This window comes from Balaenoptera acutorostrata, chromosome 18 (genome assembly GCF_949987535.1).
Source record: "Balaenoptera acutorostrata chromosome 18, mBalAcu1.1, whole genome shotgun sequence".
NCBI classification, from domain to species: Eukaryota; Metazoa; Chordata; class Mammalia; order Artiodactyla; family Balaenopteridae; genus Balaenoptera; species Balaenoptera acutorostrata.
In genome coordinates, this window is record NC_080081.1 from 62,760,795 (window position 1) to 62,776,600 (window position 15,806).

Consider the following 15,806-nt stretch of genomic DNA (forward strand, 5'->3'; position numbering starts at 1 on the left):
CTCTGTAAGACAGGCAGTGTGATCCCCAGGGAGGAATTCGGGTCTAAGAGAGGGGAAGGGACTGGCTCGAAATCACACAGCTGTTAGTGGCAGTGCCGGGAGCTGACCTCGGCCACAGGCTCAGTGTCCCCAACAGAACCTCTTGCCTAGAGCTGGACAGTGTTGCCAACCCTGCTTTTTAGAAATCTCTTTTAAAAAGAGAGGAGAGGGGTTTTTTCGGAAACACAAAGGGTTTTCTGCTTGTAATCAGATCATTACAAAACATTCCAGTTAGTTGAGGTTTTGCTGAAATTTCAAAATGAGCAGCTAAATGTCAGGACCCAGTGTTTGTAGCTGAGGACATTAGGGCTGCCAACTTAAAAATAATATTTGATGACATCTTTAACTTTAAATTTTAACAAAGATTCTGAAAAATCAGGTGCTTACTCAGTAAAATCTGTTCTTCTGTAGAAATGCACATATTGTGGGAAAACAGGAGCCACCGTGGGATGTGATTTAAAATCCTGTCTCAAGAATTACCACTTTTTCTGTGCCAAGAGTGACCACGCAGTTCTACAAGCTGATGGATCTGAAGGAACTTACAAGTATTTAATAAAACAGTTTTAAAGCCACATTTGGGGGATTGGAATAAGGACAAGGAGATTTTTTAAAGCTAATTTTATGCAAATGATTTCCAAGTATGAATGTGGTTTGGGAGATGCCCAGCTGGGAACCTAACTTCAAAGCACCTTCCCTAAGTGTCATAGGAAGAAAAGAAGCAGGTTTGGTTTTGTTTTGGTTTTTACTCTCCCTGTATCCTTTCTTTCCTCGTAGAAAGCACTGGTTGACATGGTTGCACAAGTAACCTAACAGGTGGCCACGAGGCTGGGAACCAGTTCACACTTGCTCTCTTCTGTAAACAGGAAAGGAGCCTGACTTGTTAGTTCTAGGTCCATGCTTTACCCATCTTGTCTCCAAATGAATGTATTTTCCCATCACTGTCACCACCCTCTTAACTATAAATAGCCTCTAAAAATGATAAAGAAACTATGCAGCAAATACAGTTATCAGTCATTAAGTCCTTGAAGAAACTTACACCTTGTCTGTGTTGCCTTTGGCTTTGAAATCTTGCTCCTTGTTTTTCAATAATTCTTTAATGTTAACTTTGATCCAGTAAGGCATATTTCAAGTCCAAAACAAGTATATTTGTTTTATCCAGGAAGAAACTTGATCTTCCTTCTGATGAAAGAAGTCAGTTCAGTTAAGTCATTATACAGTTTAGTCAGAAAAAATCAGTAACCCAGTTTTTAATTGATTCAGGTCATGTTCAGCGAACTCTTTTTTATACGTAGATGCAGTCTAGAATATGTCATATAAAGGTGAAGGAAATAACAGTCAAAAGGTTAGGTTTGACCTTTTTAAAGTTATGAGATGGAATAAAACAGAGAATGATGGTCTAATGTTGACGAGCCAGGGAGACACTTCTCACTTCTTTGGGGCATATGAATAGATTCTGATTGAACTGGACATTTTAAATTTCAGTGAAACATATACATTTTTTTTCAGGCATAGTATCTGAATAACAGAATTAGTGTTATGAGAGAATTTTTTTTTTAATTGAAGTAGTTGATTTACAGTGTTGTGTTAGTTTCAGGTGTACAGCAAAGTGATTCAGTTATACCCATATATATATATTCTTTTCCCTTTATAGGTTATTACAAAATATTGGGTATAGTTCCCTGTGCTTTACAGTAGGTCCTTGTTGGTTACCTATTTTACTGATATATATAGTAGTATGTATGTTAATCCCAAACTCCTAATTTATCCCTCCCAGAGGATTATTTTTAATATGATTTTTGTAAGATCTGTTACATTCCTAAATAATACTTTAAAATTCCATATGGAGGGTAGATTTTTTTCCCCCCTGTGGGCATATATCCCCAATTTTATCAATGTGTTCCAGAACTATTTTATTTTGCTACTTTATCTTTTAACAACTTACTTTATGCCAGGAATACTTCAAAGTACTTTACAAATGTTATTTCGTTTAATACTCATAATAGCCCAGTAAGGTAGGTACTATTATCCCCATTTTAAAGATGAGGAAACTGAGGCCCTGACAGTAATTTGTACCCAGGCCACACATTTGGTAAGAGGCAGAGCTGGGCTTCAGGGCTCCAGAGTCTTTGCTCTTTGACACCATATCCTCTTTAAGCTTAGCGGCCATAGATCCTAAAATGTGGGCAAGCCTAACATTCAAAGAAGTTTGTTAAATAATTTAAAATCTGATTTTACACAGGTATTTTCTTGCTTGAGACTAGACAGGAAATGTGTAAATATGTTAATTTTATATTCTTTTTATATTTGATTTGCTGAGAAACTCATGGATTGAAATATTCTGTTTCACTTTTATTATTTACCTTCCCAAAGAGCTTGTTTTATTATGACTTCTCCAAAGACCTAAAACACCCACTAGAAAGACTGTTATTAGCAGAGCTACAAGGTCAAACAAAAAGGAGTCAAGTTCCTGCTATACCTTAAAGTCTGAAAAAATACTGATCATATATTAGTAGAACCAATGAATAGAGACTCATAAAATAATCTTCTTTGTCATAGTTTTATCAAGTATCAGGTGAACTTTTATTCATTTTTAAATTGAATTTAAACATTCGGAGTGGCTGTCATGCACGAGACCCCTTGTTAGGTACAGTGAGAATATAAAGAGAAACAAGCCGTGAACTAAAACTATCACCTCACAGGAGGACCAGTAGGTCAAAACTAGTAGGAGCACGTGGCCTGATGGGAGCAGGAGGGGATTTACATGAAACTGGCTTGGGCTTCAGTTGACAATTGTTGAAAACGGGTGATGGGGTTGGGGGCATGGGAGTTCATCACATCTCCTCCACTTTTATGTATGGTTGAAAAAAAAAATTAAGTACCTGGCAAACAAAAGTGCTGAGAAACCAAAATCCGAAGGGCGAGGAGATTAATATCGATTGGGGGTGGGCGGGAGGGGTGCTGGGAGGACTGCATGGAGGGGGCGGGAACTGCTGTACGACAGGAAGAGTTCATACATTCCCCTAGGTGAGGGGACCCTGCATCGTGAGGGTCAGCACCATAAGGAAGGGAACCTGGGGCTGCGGAGGAAGAAAGGCTGGAGAGAAAACAGGGCCTGAGCAGCTCCTTCAGGTTTACTCACTGCACTTCTTTGCTCTAGCTGCTCTGCTTCTTCCTTCTCTTCTAGGGCACTGACCAGTTCTAAGCTCATGCAGTTCAAATCTAAGATCTGGGGGAGATGCATGTTGAGTTAGAAAACTACTTTCCCACCAGATAATGCATGCAATTTTGTGCTTATTGTTGAAAATCAGCAGAACTTTGTGTAGTCAGATGAAAACTTGTGTCTTAGCTGTTGGATCTCTAGGTATTTTCTTTATACAGTAAAAAATCTCACTGACCACTGTATATGAACAAGTATTGTTCAAAATATGTAGTCAGCACTCACCCCTGCAGAGAGCACGCTGACCTGTCCAAGGTTCAAGGGCACAGGGGATGCTGGCACAGGGTCCATCTACACTTGATGTGTGTCAGTAACTACACAGGCTTGAACAGCAATTTTGTTTTTAACAAATAAATATTTAAGGTTAAGCCTGCATGAAAAACAGATTAGTTCCCTTTTAAATTACAATGCAATAGGCATAATATTTGAAAAGTGTAAATACAATTATTTGACTCTTTGAAATTTCATGTTTTCAGAGTATTGTGCCAACAACATGCTGACCCTCAAAATGGTAAGTCTCTAAAATTTAATGTTGTGGGTTTAAAGAAAGGTAAACCTTCGGTAAGACATGGAATAATCTGATTTACTGGCCTAAGTTAAAATACAAATTTTTGAGTCAAAATGTTACATACTTTTAAAATTGTCAGTCCCTGTGCGGTGTGCAGTATGATGGACTAAACTTTTCTTCTTCGTGAACTAGACCTACTCTCAGTGAAGCCTTTGTCTGGTGTCTTCCATTCTCACTTCAGTCAGCAAACCGAACTGAAACCCGGTAAGGAGCTTGACTTTTGTGACTACTTGTCTTCTAAGAAGACTATCAGAATTTTCAGTAGATAAAATTGATAAAGTGCTACATGTTCCCTGAATGCAATTCTCCTAAGAATGCATGATTAGCCTTTCCGTTCTGAGGAAAACTGGGTCCTGGCTAGCTGGGGTTACCTGGCCTTTGTGTACTGCCGGAAGAGCAGTCTTGCCAATACTAGATGTGGAATGCTCTCTGTGGACAGGAGTCGGCCCTCTTTGGAAAAGGCTTAGTTCCCTGTCATACCAGCTGCATTTTGTGGTGGTAAGCAACGCTCTCTAAACAATAGCGTTACCCTTCAGCCATTCTTCAGCCATTCCCCTTGCAACTTATCAGAAATACTATCTAAAACATTGCTGTCAGTCAGTGTTTACTGACAGGGAAAGATGACAATAATGTATTCGTTTTAAAAAGCAGATTATAACACTGTTTGTAATGAATCCTCTCCCCAGAGGAAACCATCGTTGTTTCTTTCAAATTCTTCCAAAAGTGTTCTGTGTATAGACCTACTACTATATTTTGCTTTTTCACTTCGTGTATCTTAGAGATTCTTCTCTATCAGTGGGTATAAGTAGATCTTACCTCATTTTTAAAAGGCTTCATAGTATTCCACTGTGTATATTATTCAGTTGTATAGCTGAACCACAGTTGAACTAGTCTCTGCGTGACTGTCATGTAAGTTATTTCCAGCTTCTTCTATCACATTTAATACTGTAGCTAACATTTTTCTCCACTCATCTTTGTGCCTTTATGTAACAATACTATTAGAAAGACTTCCTGTAAGTAGATTGCTGGGTCAAAGAGTATAAACAATGAAACTTTGGGTAACTGTTGGCTAATTATCTTCTAAAGAGGCCACACCAGCAGTACACATTGACCCAAATCCTTGCAGACATTATATATTATACATCTTAATCTGATCAATGAAAAATTCTACCTGTTTTACTTTGCATATCTTTACTTATGGGTGAAACTGAGTATATTCCCCTATCTTTTGATCAATTATATTTGTTTTCCTGTGACCCAATTTATTTTTCTGTTTAATGAACCCACTCTCCAGAGTTCCCCATTTGCCCATTTTTCTACCCAATTGCCTTTTTCGTATTGATTTATAAGGTTTTTATATTTTAAAAATTGGACTTTTGTCATTTTTTTGCAAACATTTAATCTAAGTTTGACATATCTTTTGACTTTGTTATAACCTTTGGCATATAAGAGTTGTACATTTTATGTAGTCCAGCATCAGTCTTTTCCTTTATGGATTCCAATATCTACATAATTTATATTTTTCTGCTTACTTTTCAGGAGTGAAAAGAAAAAGGGGAAGGAAAAAACGTCTCTCAGCAGGCAATCCTGTACAGGTAATTTGACTTAATTTCGTTATAGCTTTAAGTTTCTCCATACAATGTCTTTTTTTTTTTTTAACCTTCTGAATTTCAGGTGACACAATGATAGATGATGATGAATATTAAAGAGAAGTTGGATGTGTCTTGGGTATCCAGGCACATAACCTCCAGGAGGTGACTGTCCCCTGGCTCCTGTAACACATCCCCTGGTACCAAATCAGGGCGAGGATCTGAGCCCACAGGGTGTTTACGGTCTTAAAACAGGCATAGGTTCAGTGGAACATCCTTGCCTAGCCAAGTATTTCCCAGCTGCAGGATCCACATTTGACCTAATTTGTGACTCATAATTTTCTGGATTCCTGTTCTGTGTAAAGCATATGAAAATGTTTTGGGGATTTGCAACAGCTCATGTAAGCTAAATTAATATGAGCCAGCAACCTTCACCTCTCACCCTATTTATACAAGAGGTGTTTGTTACACCTGTTAATGTTTTATTAGACAAAACAAAAATACATTTGATGTTTACATCTACATATGAACACGGAACATGATTTTCACCATAAGCATATCACTGAATTTGGTTTTCATTTTATGCAATACAGTAAGTCCCCTACATACGAACCTTCAAGTTGCGAACTTTCAAAGATGCAAACGTGCATTCACACGTCTAATCACATTCATGTGTCTGGAGTACATTGTCACGTGCGTGCATCCTCTACAAGTGGTTGTGCTTTTGTGTACTTTACTGTACAGTACTGTATACAGTAGTACAGTAACTTTATTTCAAGCACAGGACCCGAACGTAGAACAGTACACGAAGGCTGCAGCAGCTGTTAAGAATGCAATCCAGTGCTACCATGTCATCGATGACAAGAAAACAAGAGCTACTACCCAGACATCATGGGATCGTTTTGTCAAGAGGGTAGATAGAATTGAATCCAGCAAGGAACCAGAACTTGTGCCATCAACGTCAGGCGTGAGTGAAATTGCAGCTTGCCCTCCGTCTCCTATTGCTGACAATCCTTCAGCTCTACCATCTCCCACCTCCTCTCCCTCCTCCAGTCAGTAACTCTTCTTGCCTGTTTGTTCGATGCCAGCCCGTGTGTGCCAGTTGTTGTACTGTACTACTGTACTTTTCAAGGCACTGTTCTGTAAGATTAAAAATGTTTTATTTTTTGTTTTTTATGTATTATTTGTGTAGAGTATCATAAACCTATTACAGTACAGTACTATATAGCCAATTGTGTTAGTTGGGTACCTAGGCTAACTTTGTTAGACTTACAAACAAATTGGGCTTACAAATGTGCTCTCAGAATGGAACTCATTCATATGTAGGGGACTTACTGTATTAAATGTCAATAGTAAAAAATTAGTGTAAAGTAATCTTGATCTTTCTCTCCTTTTAGCCACCGGAAAGAATGGCATTGGATATGAGGGAAAAGGATGGCAGACACACAGGTTTGCTATAAGTTTTGTCTGTTAACGAATATGACTTACAGTACTTAGTACCATTTCAGAGTTGGTATCCCACTTTATTATTTAGAATTTCAGAGTTGGCATCCCACTTTATTATTCTAGACTTGTAGTAATGAATTATAAGAACAGAAATCTTTTATCGTAATTATTCACTCCATCATAACCCCAACAGATCAAAATAACTTAGGTTATAACTTAGGTTGGGATGGTCCAACTGCTCTTCAGTATTAAGGATACAGCTCTTGATATAGAAGCCAGGGTTGCCTGAGTTCAGAATCCAATGACATGCCACCCCTCACACTGTGACACCCCCCCCCCAAGAAGCTGAAGCCAGTAATTGTAACTTTCTGTTAAGGAAACAGACATTCCATAATAACAGTCAACTGTGACAGAAAAAAATGAGGGAGGCTGTTATCTCTAAGATTTGAAGCTAAATTTTAGAAAATTCTCTTTATTCATATAATTATTCTAAGCAGAGAAGCTTTTATGTTCACTTTTTATAACATTTCATTCATTGTTTCAGCTTGAAAAAAATGAGGTATGATGAAATTACAATTAATAGAAAAGATAAAGGTGCTGTACGTATTATCTAATAATGCTCATCCACCATTAGGCAAAGTCTGAAGAAGTGACCATAAAATGATGTATGATAGCTGTCCTGAGACAGACGATTTTCTTCTGAAATGTTTTTTTTATTCTTAGATGCAATTGTGAAAGTTGCTTTTCTTAAGAAATGTAAAGAAGCGGGTCTTCTTAATGCTTTATTTGAAGAAATATTAGACAAACTTCATTTGATTCAGGAAAGACTCATGGATGAGACCACTTCAGAATCAGGTATTGAAATAACAAAATTTCTACATATAGAGACTTCTCACAGACCTACATGTTAAACAAAACAAACAACCCCCCCCCCCCAAAAAAGTATACATTTTCTTTCTGTGCTGTTTTTTCTTTTCCGTCTTTATCTCATTCTTGAGAGCTTGTTTGGAGGTTCTAGCAGGGGAGCGCAGCTACTCGTATACCCTTGACCGAAGAACGGTCCTCCTCTATCGGGGAAGGTCATCCTCTTCGACTGAGCGCGCAGCTTCGGGAGGGACGCACGTGGAGTGGTGAGGGAGGAAGGGGACACCCGCCTAGCCAGCCAGATAGCCGAATCAACCCTGGCGATCAGTGGGGTGACAGATGTCACAGCCAGATCGCCCTCACAGCCTTTATCTCATTCTTTAATACAATTTATTGTTCCAATCTCTTGTCTTTTTATAAATCAACAGGAGGTAGGTAATTCACAAAATCATTACTTTAGTAAAAAATACCCTGATTCCCTGAAAGTTTTAATGTCTTTTCCAGAGGTTCATAACTGAGAGTGACCATCAAGAGAACGGGCAAGTTCAGAACCAGGTTCAGTCACACACCTGTGCTCCCCCCTCCCCGCAGCTGAGCATGCTTGCTGCTAAGATCTGAGAATGACTGACATTCATTATGCTAGTTTTGATTTGACTCTAATTCTGTTCCTTAAACAAGCAAGTGCCTTTTTTTATACTGTAAAGTATAGAAGAAAGAAGTAATTTTAATGTTTTTGTTGATGTTTGGTTTAGTTAAATGTGGCCTTTCAGAAAGAGCTCTTCGGGATGCTGAAGTTCCATTTGTACATGCAGGTTATACAGCCACTTAGCCTTCTCATAACCTGTGTTAGGAGCTTAAAAACTTTATTATAAATACAGTCGACACATAACATGGGTTTGTACTGTATGGGTCCACTTATACCTGAATTTTTTTCAATAAATACTACACAGTAAAATACTATACAATCCGTGGATACAGAACCACAGATACAGAGGACCCACGTATTTGGGAGGCCGACTGTAAAGTTAGTTATGCTTGGATCTGTGACTGCACGGGGGTCAGCACCCCTAAGCCCACATTGTTCAAGGGTCGGCTGTATAGCTGTCTTAGAAGGAAAACCTTGACAGTCTGTGTATTTTAGGCAACAATGTAAAATGTATGATTATTTGAAAGGGATTTTTTTCTACAGGACAAAACCAAAAAGTGTAGTTAAGAGAAAACAGACATTTCCCAAAGCTCATTCATTACATTCTTTTGTTCGTTTACTCTTGTCTCTAGACCAAGCACATCTCGAACTTGAGCATGCCCCTCAGAACCACCTGGGGGGTTTGTTAAAACAGATGGCTGGGCCCCATCCCTGGAGGTTCTGATCCAGTAAAGGTGCTAAGAATCTGCATTTCTAACGAGCTCCCGGGTGAGGCTGCCGCCACTGCAGACCACAGGGGACGCCTGCTCTGTGTGCTTCTCCTTTTTGAGGGTTATTCTGTGAGGTGTTTCTGCCTATGTAAGCTACTGAAATTAAAACTGAAAATGTTTTTCTTCCTCCAGACTATGAAGAAATTGGGACTTCACTTTTCGACTGTAGATTGTTTGAAGATGCATTTGTAAATTTTCAAGCAGGTATATGAGTTATAACTGAGCAGCAAAGTTTATAAACATTTATCATATATATTAAAATAACACTATTCAGGTGATAAAAATCCTATTTTAGAAGAATGTTCACCGTTGCCTTAAATGAAAAAGCCCATTACAAAACAATATGAGCCCTCACACACAGAAGAAAAAATATATATACACAGGGTCACACATGCACACAGAAAAACTGCACATAAATGGAAACAGTAGTTATCTGTAGGTGACTGGATTATAGTAATTTCTTTTGTCTTAGTGCTCATTGTATTTTCCACATTTTATACATACACACAGTGCTTTTGTAATCAGAAAAAGAACTCATCTGAAAAAGTGGAAACAAAAAATTTATTGCGAAATGGAAGTATTTGGGCACCACGTTTGGAAATCAGCAGGAACTGGTGAGGCTGTGATAAACCATGCTGCACTGTCTCCCTCTCACTTAGTATGATGTGTATAAATTTCAGTTCTTTCAACATTAATCTTCAAATCTAATGGGAGACGGAGGGTTGTGATTGATTGATTCTAAAGTTCATCATCAAAAAAATAAAATAAAATAGCCAAGAAACTTTTGAAAAAGAAAACCTAGTGAAAACAGAGTGTTAACCTTTCCATAAAACATCAAACAAACAGTGGTCCTTTCACCACTATTTCAGATGCCTTCAAAACAGGCTAAGTTTCCACATTGATGAGTCTGACCTGACTTCTCCATCGAGGCTGCCACACACAGCTGGGCAGGCTGTGCACTGCACATCCCGGCGGGAGTGGAGGGCACAGGTTGACAAAGAGTTTAAGGCAGATGGCTCCCCCTGAAGTTGTACACAAACAGTGCCCTAAACTCTGTTCTTTTCCAGAGATGTATTTGTCTTTCCAGCAAATGCATTAGGAAAATAGATTTTCCCTGTGGAGAAAATATTAGTTCATATTCCTGTCTCAGTATACACAAGCCTTTCTCATTTTTGTTTTCATATTACACATTTCTATTTGAATTTTGTATTACATTTATAATCAGCAGAAAAATAGTCAACAATATTGTGTTTTTTTACCAGTCTCTTGAGAATGTCTGCACACATCTTACGGGAATATCCTTTTTTTTTTTTTTTTTTTTAAAGCAGCCTTTAAGTTTTTTTCTAAAAAGCTTTATTTTGTAGGTGACTTTCATGTTTGTTTATTTTTCTTTCATATAAAAGTAACATGTTTGGAACATGTCACTACCTAGGTTAAGTTAGTTGGGAGTACATACAGTATAGTGTAGTATTTGGGGGGTGTGAGCTCCCAGAGGTGACACTATTTGGAATCGCATGAGAACCAACTTAAAAGACTTAACTTCTCACACCCCAATTGATAAAGACTCTTGCTTAATTCAGCCTTTTCAGTGTTCCAGAAAGTTAACTGCAGGTATACAGATATTCTAAGATTTTGAGGTTTTTAAAAAATTGCCACTGAGTAATATTATAATTTATAAAGCCTAACTAAAGTAGCTTCTAAGTTTCCACAGTAAAAGCATTCCTATTTCTAAATAAAACCAAAAGCTTTTATGTAACATTAAAAATTGGATGCATTTCTCTGAAAGATTTGCCCTTAACCCTTGATAGTCTAATGGCATCCTCTCAACAAATGGATATTGTGTAGCATGAAGGTTATTTAGTCGCTGCTTTCAAATACTCAAAAGTATACAGAAGTGCCTTTTCTGCTATAAATGTATACAAAATTTTAAAGATTTACAGACCAGCTTTATGTGTGATAAATACTAGAATTCTATCCTGAACTAGAAGAGAAAGCAAAGGCATAAAAGCATCAATTCCTGCTCACAAGACCCTAGATCCTTTTCATTTGGGGCACAGCATTGTGTACTATGCACTTTCAAAAGAGGCTAGAAATAGTACATTGTGTATAAAACTACTGAATAAAACCTGAAATAATTTTCTTATTATAGCAATAGAGAATAAAATTCATCAATCTGAAGAAAGGCAGCAGCAGCTGAAGGAAGAGACTGAGCTACTTCAGAACTTAAAACAAACCTTGTGCTCTGAGCTTCAGTCAAGTTCTACTTCAGATTCTTCTCTGTCTTCTTAAGAATGACCATTTCCTAAGCCAGGAATCAAGCACAGTTGTAAACAGGCTGAAAGCTGGAGACGGGCCTGTGAAAGCCACACATCTTTAGCACTAGGCCCCTCGTGTCTCTCTGGCCCTCAAACTTTGATTCTCACCAGCCCTTACCTGTTCTTGCTGATTTGGCATCTTATGCCTTTTTACTGCCTCCTCTTCCTCATCATCATCTCACTTCTACCCCTCCCCCCCAATAAAATATTTCTGATTCTACTTGAGTAAATTGGACCATGCCTCCCATCGCTCTAAAAATCCTTTGGTGGATTTTTAGATTTTTAGATCCCGCCTCCCCCACCCCCACTACAGTGAGCTAAGTGGATTCCAGGTGCTCGTGCCCCCAGGGCCTTTGCACATCCTGCTGTGAAGTCTTCACTGCTCCTCCTGCGGATGTCCTCATACCTATTCCATCTGAGAGTACTTTCTCTTCATATCCCTTCTCGGTGTAAGCCACTCTATCATACCTCAAACCGCTGGAGTATAAGCAGTCTGAGGGCAGAAACTCACTATTCCTGTGTTTTCCTCCCTGTCACATTCCCAGCAGCTAGCGTGCTCAATAAATGTTGAAAAAATGCATAAACCGTTTTTATCTTTTGAGACTAGTTCCAGCCTGTAATGCTTCTTTGATAAAATAAATCTGAATGTTATACCTGTACCAAACATACCTGTGTGTTTTTTAAATTTCTCTTCAGCCAGTCAGCACAGGGGCATAACATCATCTTCAAAATAAACATTTAAAACTGGATGGTCTCTTTGAAGGTTTTTCTCAACCTGACAATATACAATTCAGATTTGTATGCCCTACTACCATGTCTGACCTCTGAAAACTTCACATTTCTACTTTTCTACCACACTACTTTGATCCACAGTAGTGCTACATTTCAACATGAGTTTGATCTGAGTCTCCAACATGGTATCTGGCACATAATATGCTCAATATCTGCTGAAGAATACGATGTAAATGAAAGAACATGTCCATTCCTGTTGTAATGGCAACCCCAGCCCAAGACATTAATAACTGCGCGGGGCAAAATCTCAATGGTTTTCAAATTTGGGTACACATCAGAATCACCTGAGGCACTTAAAAAACTACAGAAGCCGAAAAAAGATTTTAGAAGATGGCAGAGTAGACTCTGAGCTCACCTCATCTCACAGGCACACCAAAACTACAACTATTTATAGAACAACTATGGATCAAAAAGACCGAAGCAAACAGAAAAGATCCTCTACAACTAAAGATACCAAGAAAACCACAACCAGACGGGGCGGGTGGGGGGTGGTGGTGCAGAAACACAATACAGTCAAGACCCACACCACTGGGTGGGCGACCCACAAATGGGAGAATAATCAACTGCAGAGGTTCTTCCCAAGGAACAATGGGTCTGAGCCCCACATCCGGATCCCCAAACCCAAGGGTCTTGTGCCAGGAAGCCAAGCCCCATAGCATTTGGCTTTGAAGGCCAGTGGAGCTTACCTTTGGGAGTCCCAGAGGGCAGGGGGAAATAGAGACTCCACTCTTAAAAGATGCACCCAAAAATTCATGCTCCAGGACCCAGGGCAAAAGAAGTATTTTGAAAGGAGCCTGGGACAGACCTACCTGCTGATCGTGGCGAGTCTCCCAGAGAAGCAGGAGGCAACTGGAGCTCATCCTCGGGACAAAGACACTGGCAGCGGCCATTTCTGGGAGCACATTCCACCACGGAGACACTGGTGCCTACATGCGCCATTCTGGAATCCTCGCTCTAGCTTATTAGTCTCAGGATCCAGCGGTGCCCCTGCTCACTAGCCTATAGGTACCAGTACCGGGATACTTCAGGCAGAACAACTGGGGTGGAGCATACACGCCCCCCTTAAGACCCCTTGAGCCTACAGCTGTCCCTGGACACAGCCCTGCCTACCAGAGGGCCCAGGACCCAACTCCACATACCAGTGCACAGGCACCAGACCTAGACACCCTGGGACCCAGCTCTGTCCACCAGTGGGCAGGCATCGGCCCTAGAATCCCCAGGGCCCCAGCCCCACCCACCAGCAAGTCTGCTCTAGCCTTAGGACCAGCCTCACCCCTACAGGACAACCACAGTCCTGTAGCCTGCCCATGGCAGGCCGCAGCTCACCCACCAGCAGGCCAGCACCAGTCCTGGGACCAGCTGAGCCCAAGCCCCGCCCACCAGGAGGTAAACACAAGCTTCAAGACATGCCAGGCCCTGCAGCCAGCTGTGTCAGGAAATGACCCCACCTGCCAGCTGTCTGACACCAGCTCGGGAACCCCTGGGCCCTGCAGTGACACCCCAGGACCTGGCTTCACCCACCAGTGGGTGGGAACCAGCCCCGGATCTCATGGACCTGACTCCTGGCTCCAGTGGGCCAGCACGAGCCCCAGGGCCAGCCTCCCGGGGTTCCACAGCTGGCCACCTCATGATCCTCTCTGCCAACCAGTGGCTGGCTCCTCCATACAAGGCAGGGCCTGGCAACCAATCAGACCAGAGGCCAGCCACACCCACCAGGCTGCCCACAGTAGTCAGCCCACCGCAGCAGAAGGACCCACGCAGCCCACGTGGAGGGTGCCCCTATAGCATTCAGCTCCGGTGACGAGAGGGGAGTGCATTGCTGGGACACGTAAGACATCTCCTACAAAGGGCCACTTTTCCAAAGTCAGGAATCATAACCAACCTACCTGATACATAGAAATAAATACAGTAAGTTAGGCAAAATGAGGGGACAGAGGAATATGTTCCAAACGAAAAGAACAAGATAAAACCCCAGAAGAAGAAATAAGTGAAGTGGAGACAGAGTTCAAGGTAATGATCATAAGGATGATCAAGGAATTCAGAATAAAAATAAATAAACAGAGCAAGAAGTTAGAAGTTTTTTAAAAAGAGTTAGAAAACATCAAGAACAACCAAACAGATGAAGAATACAATAACCGAAATGAAAAATACACTAGAAGGAATCAAAAGTAGACTAAACGACACAGATGAACAGATCAGTGAGCTGGAAGACAGAGTAGTGGAAATCACTGATGCTGAACAGAAAAAAAAAAAAGAATAGAAAGAAATAAGGACAGTTTAAGACACCTCTGAGACAACAACAAGCATACTAACATTCACATTACAGGGATCCCAGAAAGAGAAGAGAGAGAGAAAGGGCCTGAGAACATATTTGAAGACACAGTAGCTAAAGACTTCCCTAACCCTGAAAAGGAAACAGTCACCCAAATCTAGGAAGCACAGAGTCCCAAACAGGATTAAACCAAAGAGGACCACACCAAGACATATTATAATTAAAATGGCAAAAATTAAAGATAAAGAGAGAATATTAAAAGCAACAAGGTTTTCCCTTGTTGCTTTCCTTCAAAGCAACAAGTTATCAATACTTATAAGGAAACTCCCACAAGGATATCAGCTGACTTTTCAGCAGAAACTCTACAGACCAGAAGGGAGTGGCACAATATATTTAAAGTGATGACAGGGAAAAACCTACAACCAAGAATACTTTACTTGATAAGGCTCTCGTTCAGATCTGACGGAGATCAAAAGTTTTACAGACAAGCAAAAGCTAAAAAAGTTCAGTGCCACCAAACCAGCTTTACAAGAAATGTTAAAGGAAACTTTTTAGTGAAAAAGAAAAGGCCACAACCAGAAACATGGAAATTATGAAAAGAAAAAGCTCATTGGTAAAGGCAAACATACAGTAAAGATAGGACATCATCCATGAACAAAGCTAGCAGGAAGGTTAAAAGACAAAAGTAGTAAAATTGTCTATATCCACATAAGCATTTAAGGGATACACAAAATAAATAGATTTAAAATACGATGCCAAAAACAGTAATCATGAGGGGAGGAGAGTACAAATATAGGGCTGTTAAAATGCAGTTGAAATTAAGAGATCAGCAACTTAAAATAATCACATATATATATAGATTGCTCTACAAAAACCTCACGGTAACTGCAAACCAAAAATGTATAATAGATACACAGATGAAAAAGAGAAAGGAATCCAAACATAACACTAAAGATAGTCATCAAATCACAAGGGAAGAGAACAAAGAAGAAGAAAAGAACAAAAAAGAACTACAAAAACAACCCCAAACAATTAACAAATGGCAATAACTACATACATATCAATAATTACTTTAAACGTAAATGGACTAAATGCTCCAATCAAAAGACATAGACTGGCTGAATGGATACAAAAACAAGACCTGTACACATGCTTCCTACAAGAGATTCACTTCAGATCTAAAGACGCATGTAGACTGAAAGTGAAGGGATGGAAAAGGGCATTCCATGCAAATAGAAATCAAAAGAAAGCTGGGGTAGCAATATTGTACCAGACAAGATAGACTTTG

The 15,806-nt window shown here is 39.9% G+C and overlaps 1 protein-coding gene across 3 annotated transcripts in view; it reads left to right on the forward strand.

Moving 5' to 3' along the window:
- SETDB2 (SET domain bifurcated histone lysine methyltransferase 2) overlaps positions 1-15,806 on the forward strand; it is a 306,643-nt gene that overhangs the window by 71,457 nt on the left and 219,380 nt on the right. The window contains exons 14-21 of one of the 3 annotated variants that reach the window (XM_028161729.2): positions 451-584; positions 3,733-3,767; positions 3,957-4,028; positions 5,364-5,419; positions 6,811-6,862; positions 7,583-7,714; positions 9,272-9,343; positions 11,289-12,157. The exons of 1 other annotated variant lie outside the window; for it this stretch is intronic. In XM_028161729.2, coding sequence (XP_028017530.1) covers positions 451-584; positions 3,733-3,767; positions 3,957-4,028; positions 5,364-5,419; positions 6,811-6,862; positions 7,583-7,714; positions 9,272-9,343; positions 11,289-11,428 — 693 coding nt within the window. In that variant the 3' untranslated portion in view covers positions 11,429-12,157. Of the gene's footprint in view, positions 1-450; positions 585-3,732; positions 3,768-3,956; positions 4,029-5,363; positions 5,420-6,810; positions 6,863-7,582; positions 7,715-9,271; positions 9,344-11,288; positions 12,158-15,806 lie in introns of those variants that run through there. One more of the 3 variants, XM_007193750.2, reaches the window with a different exon arrangement.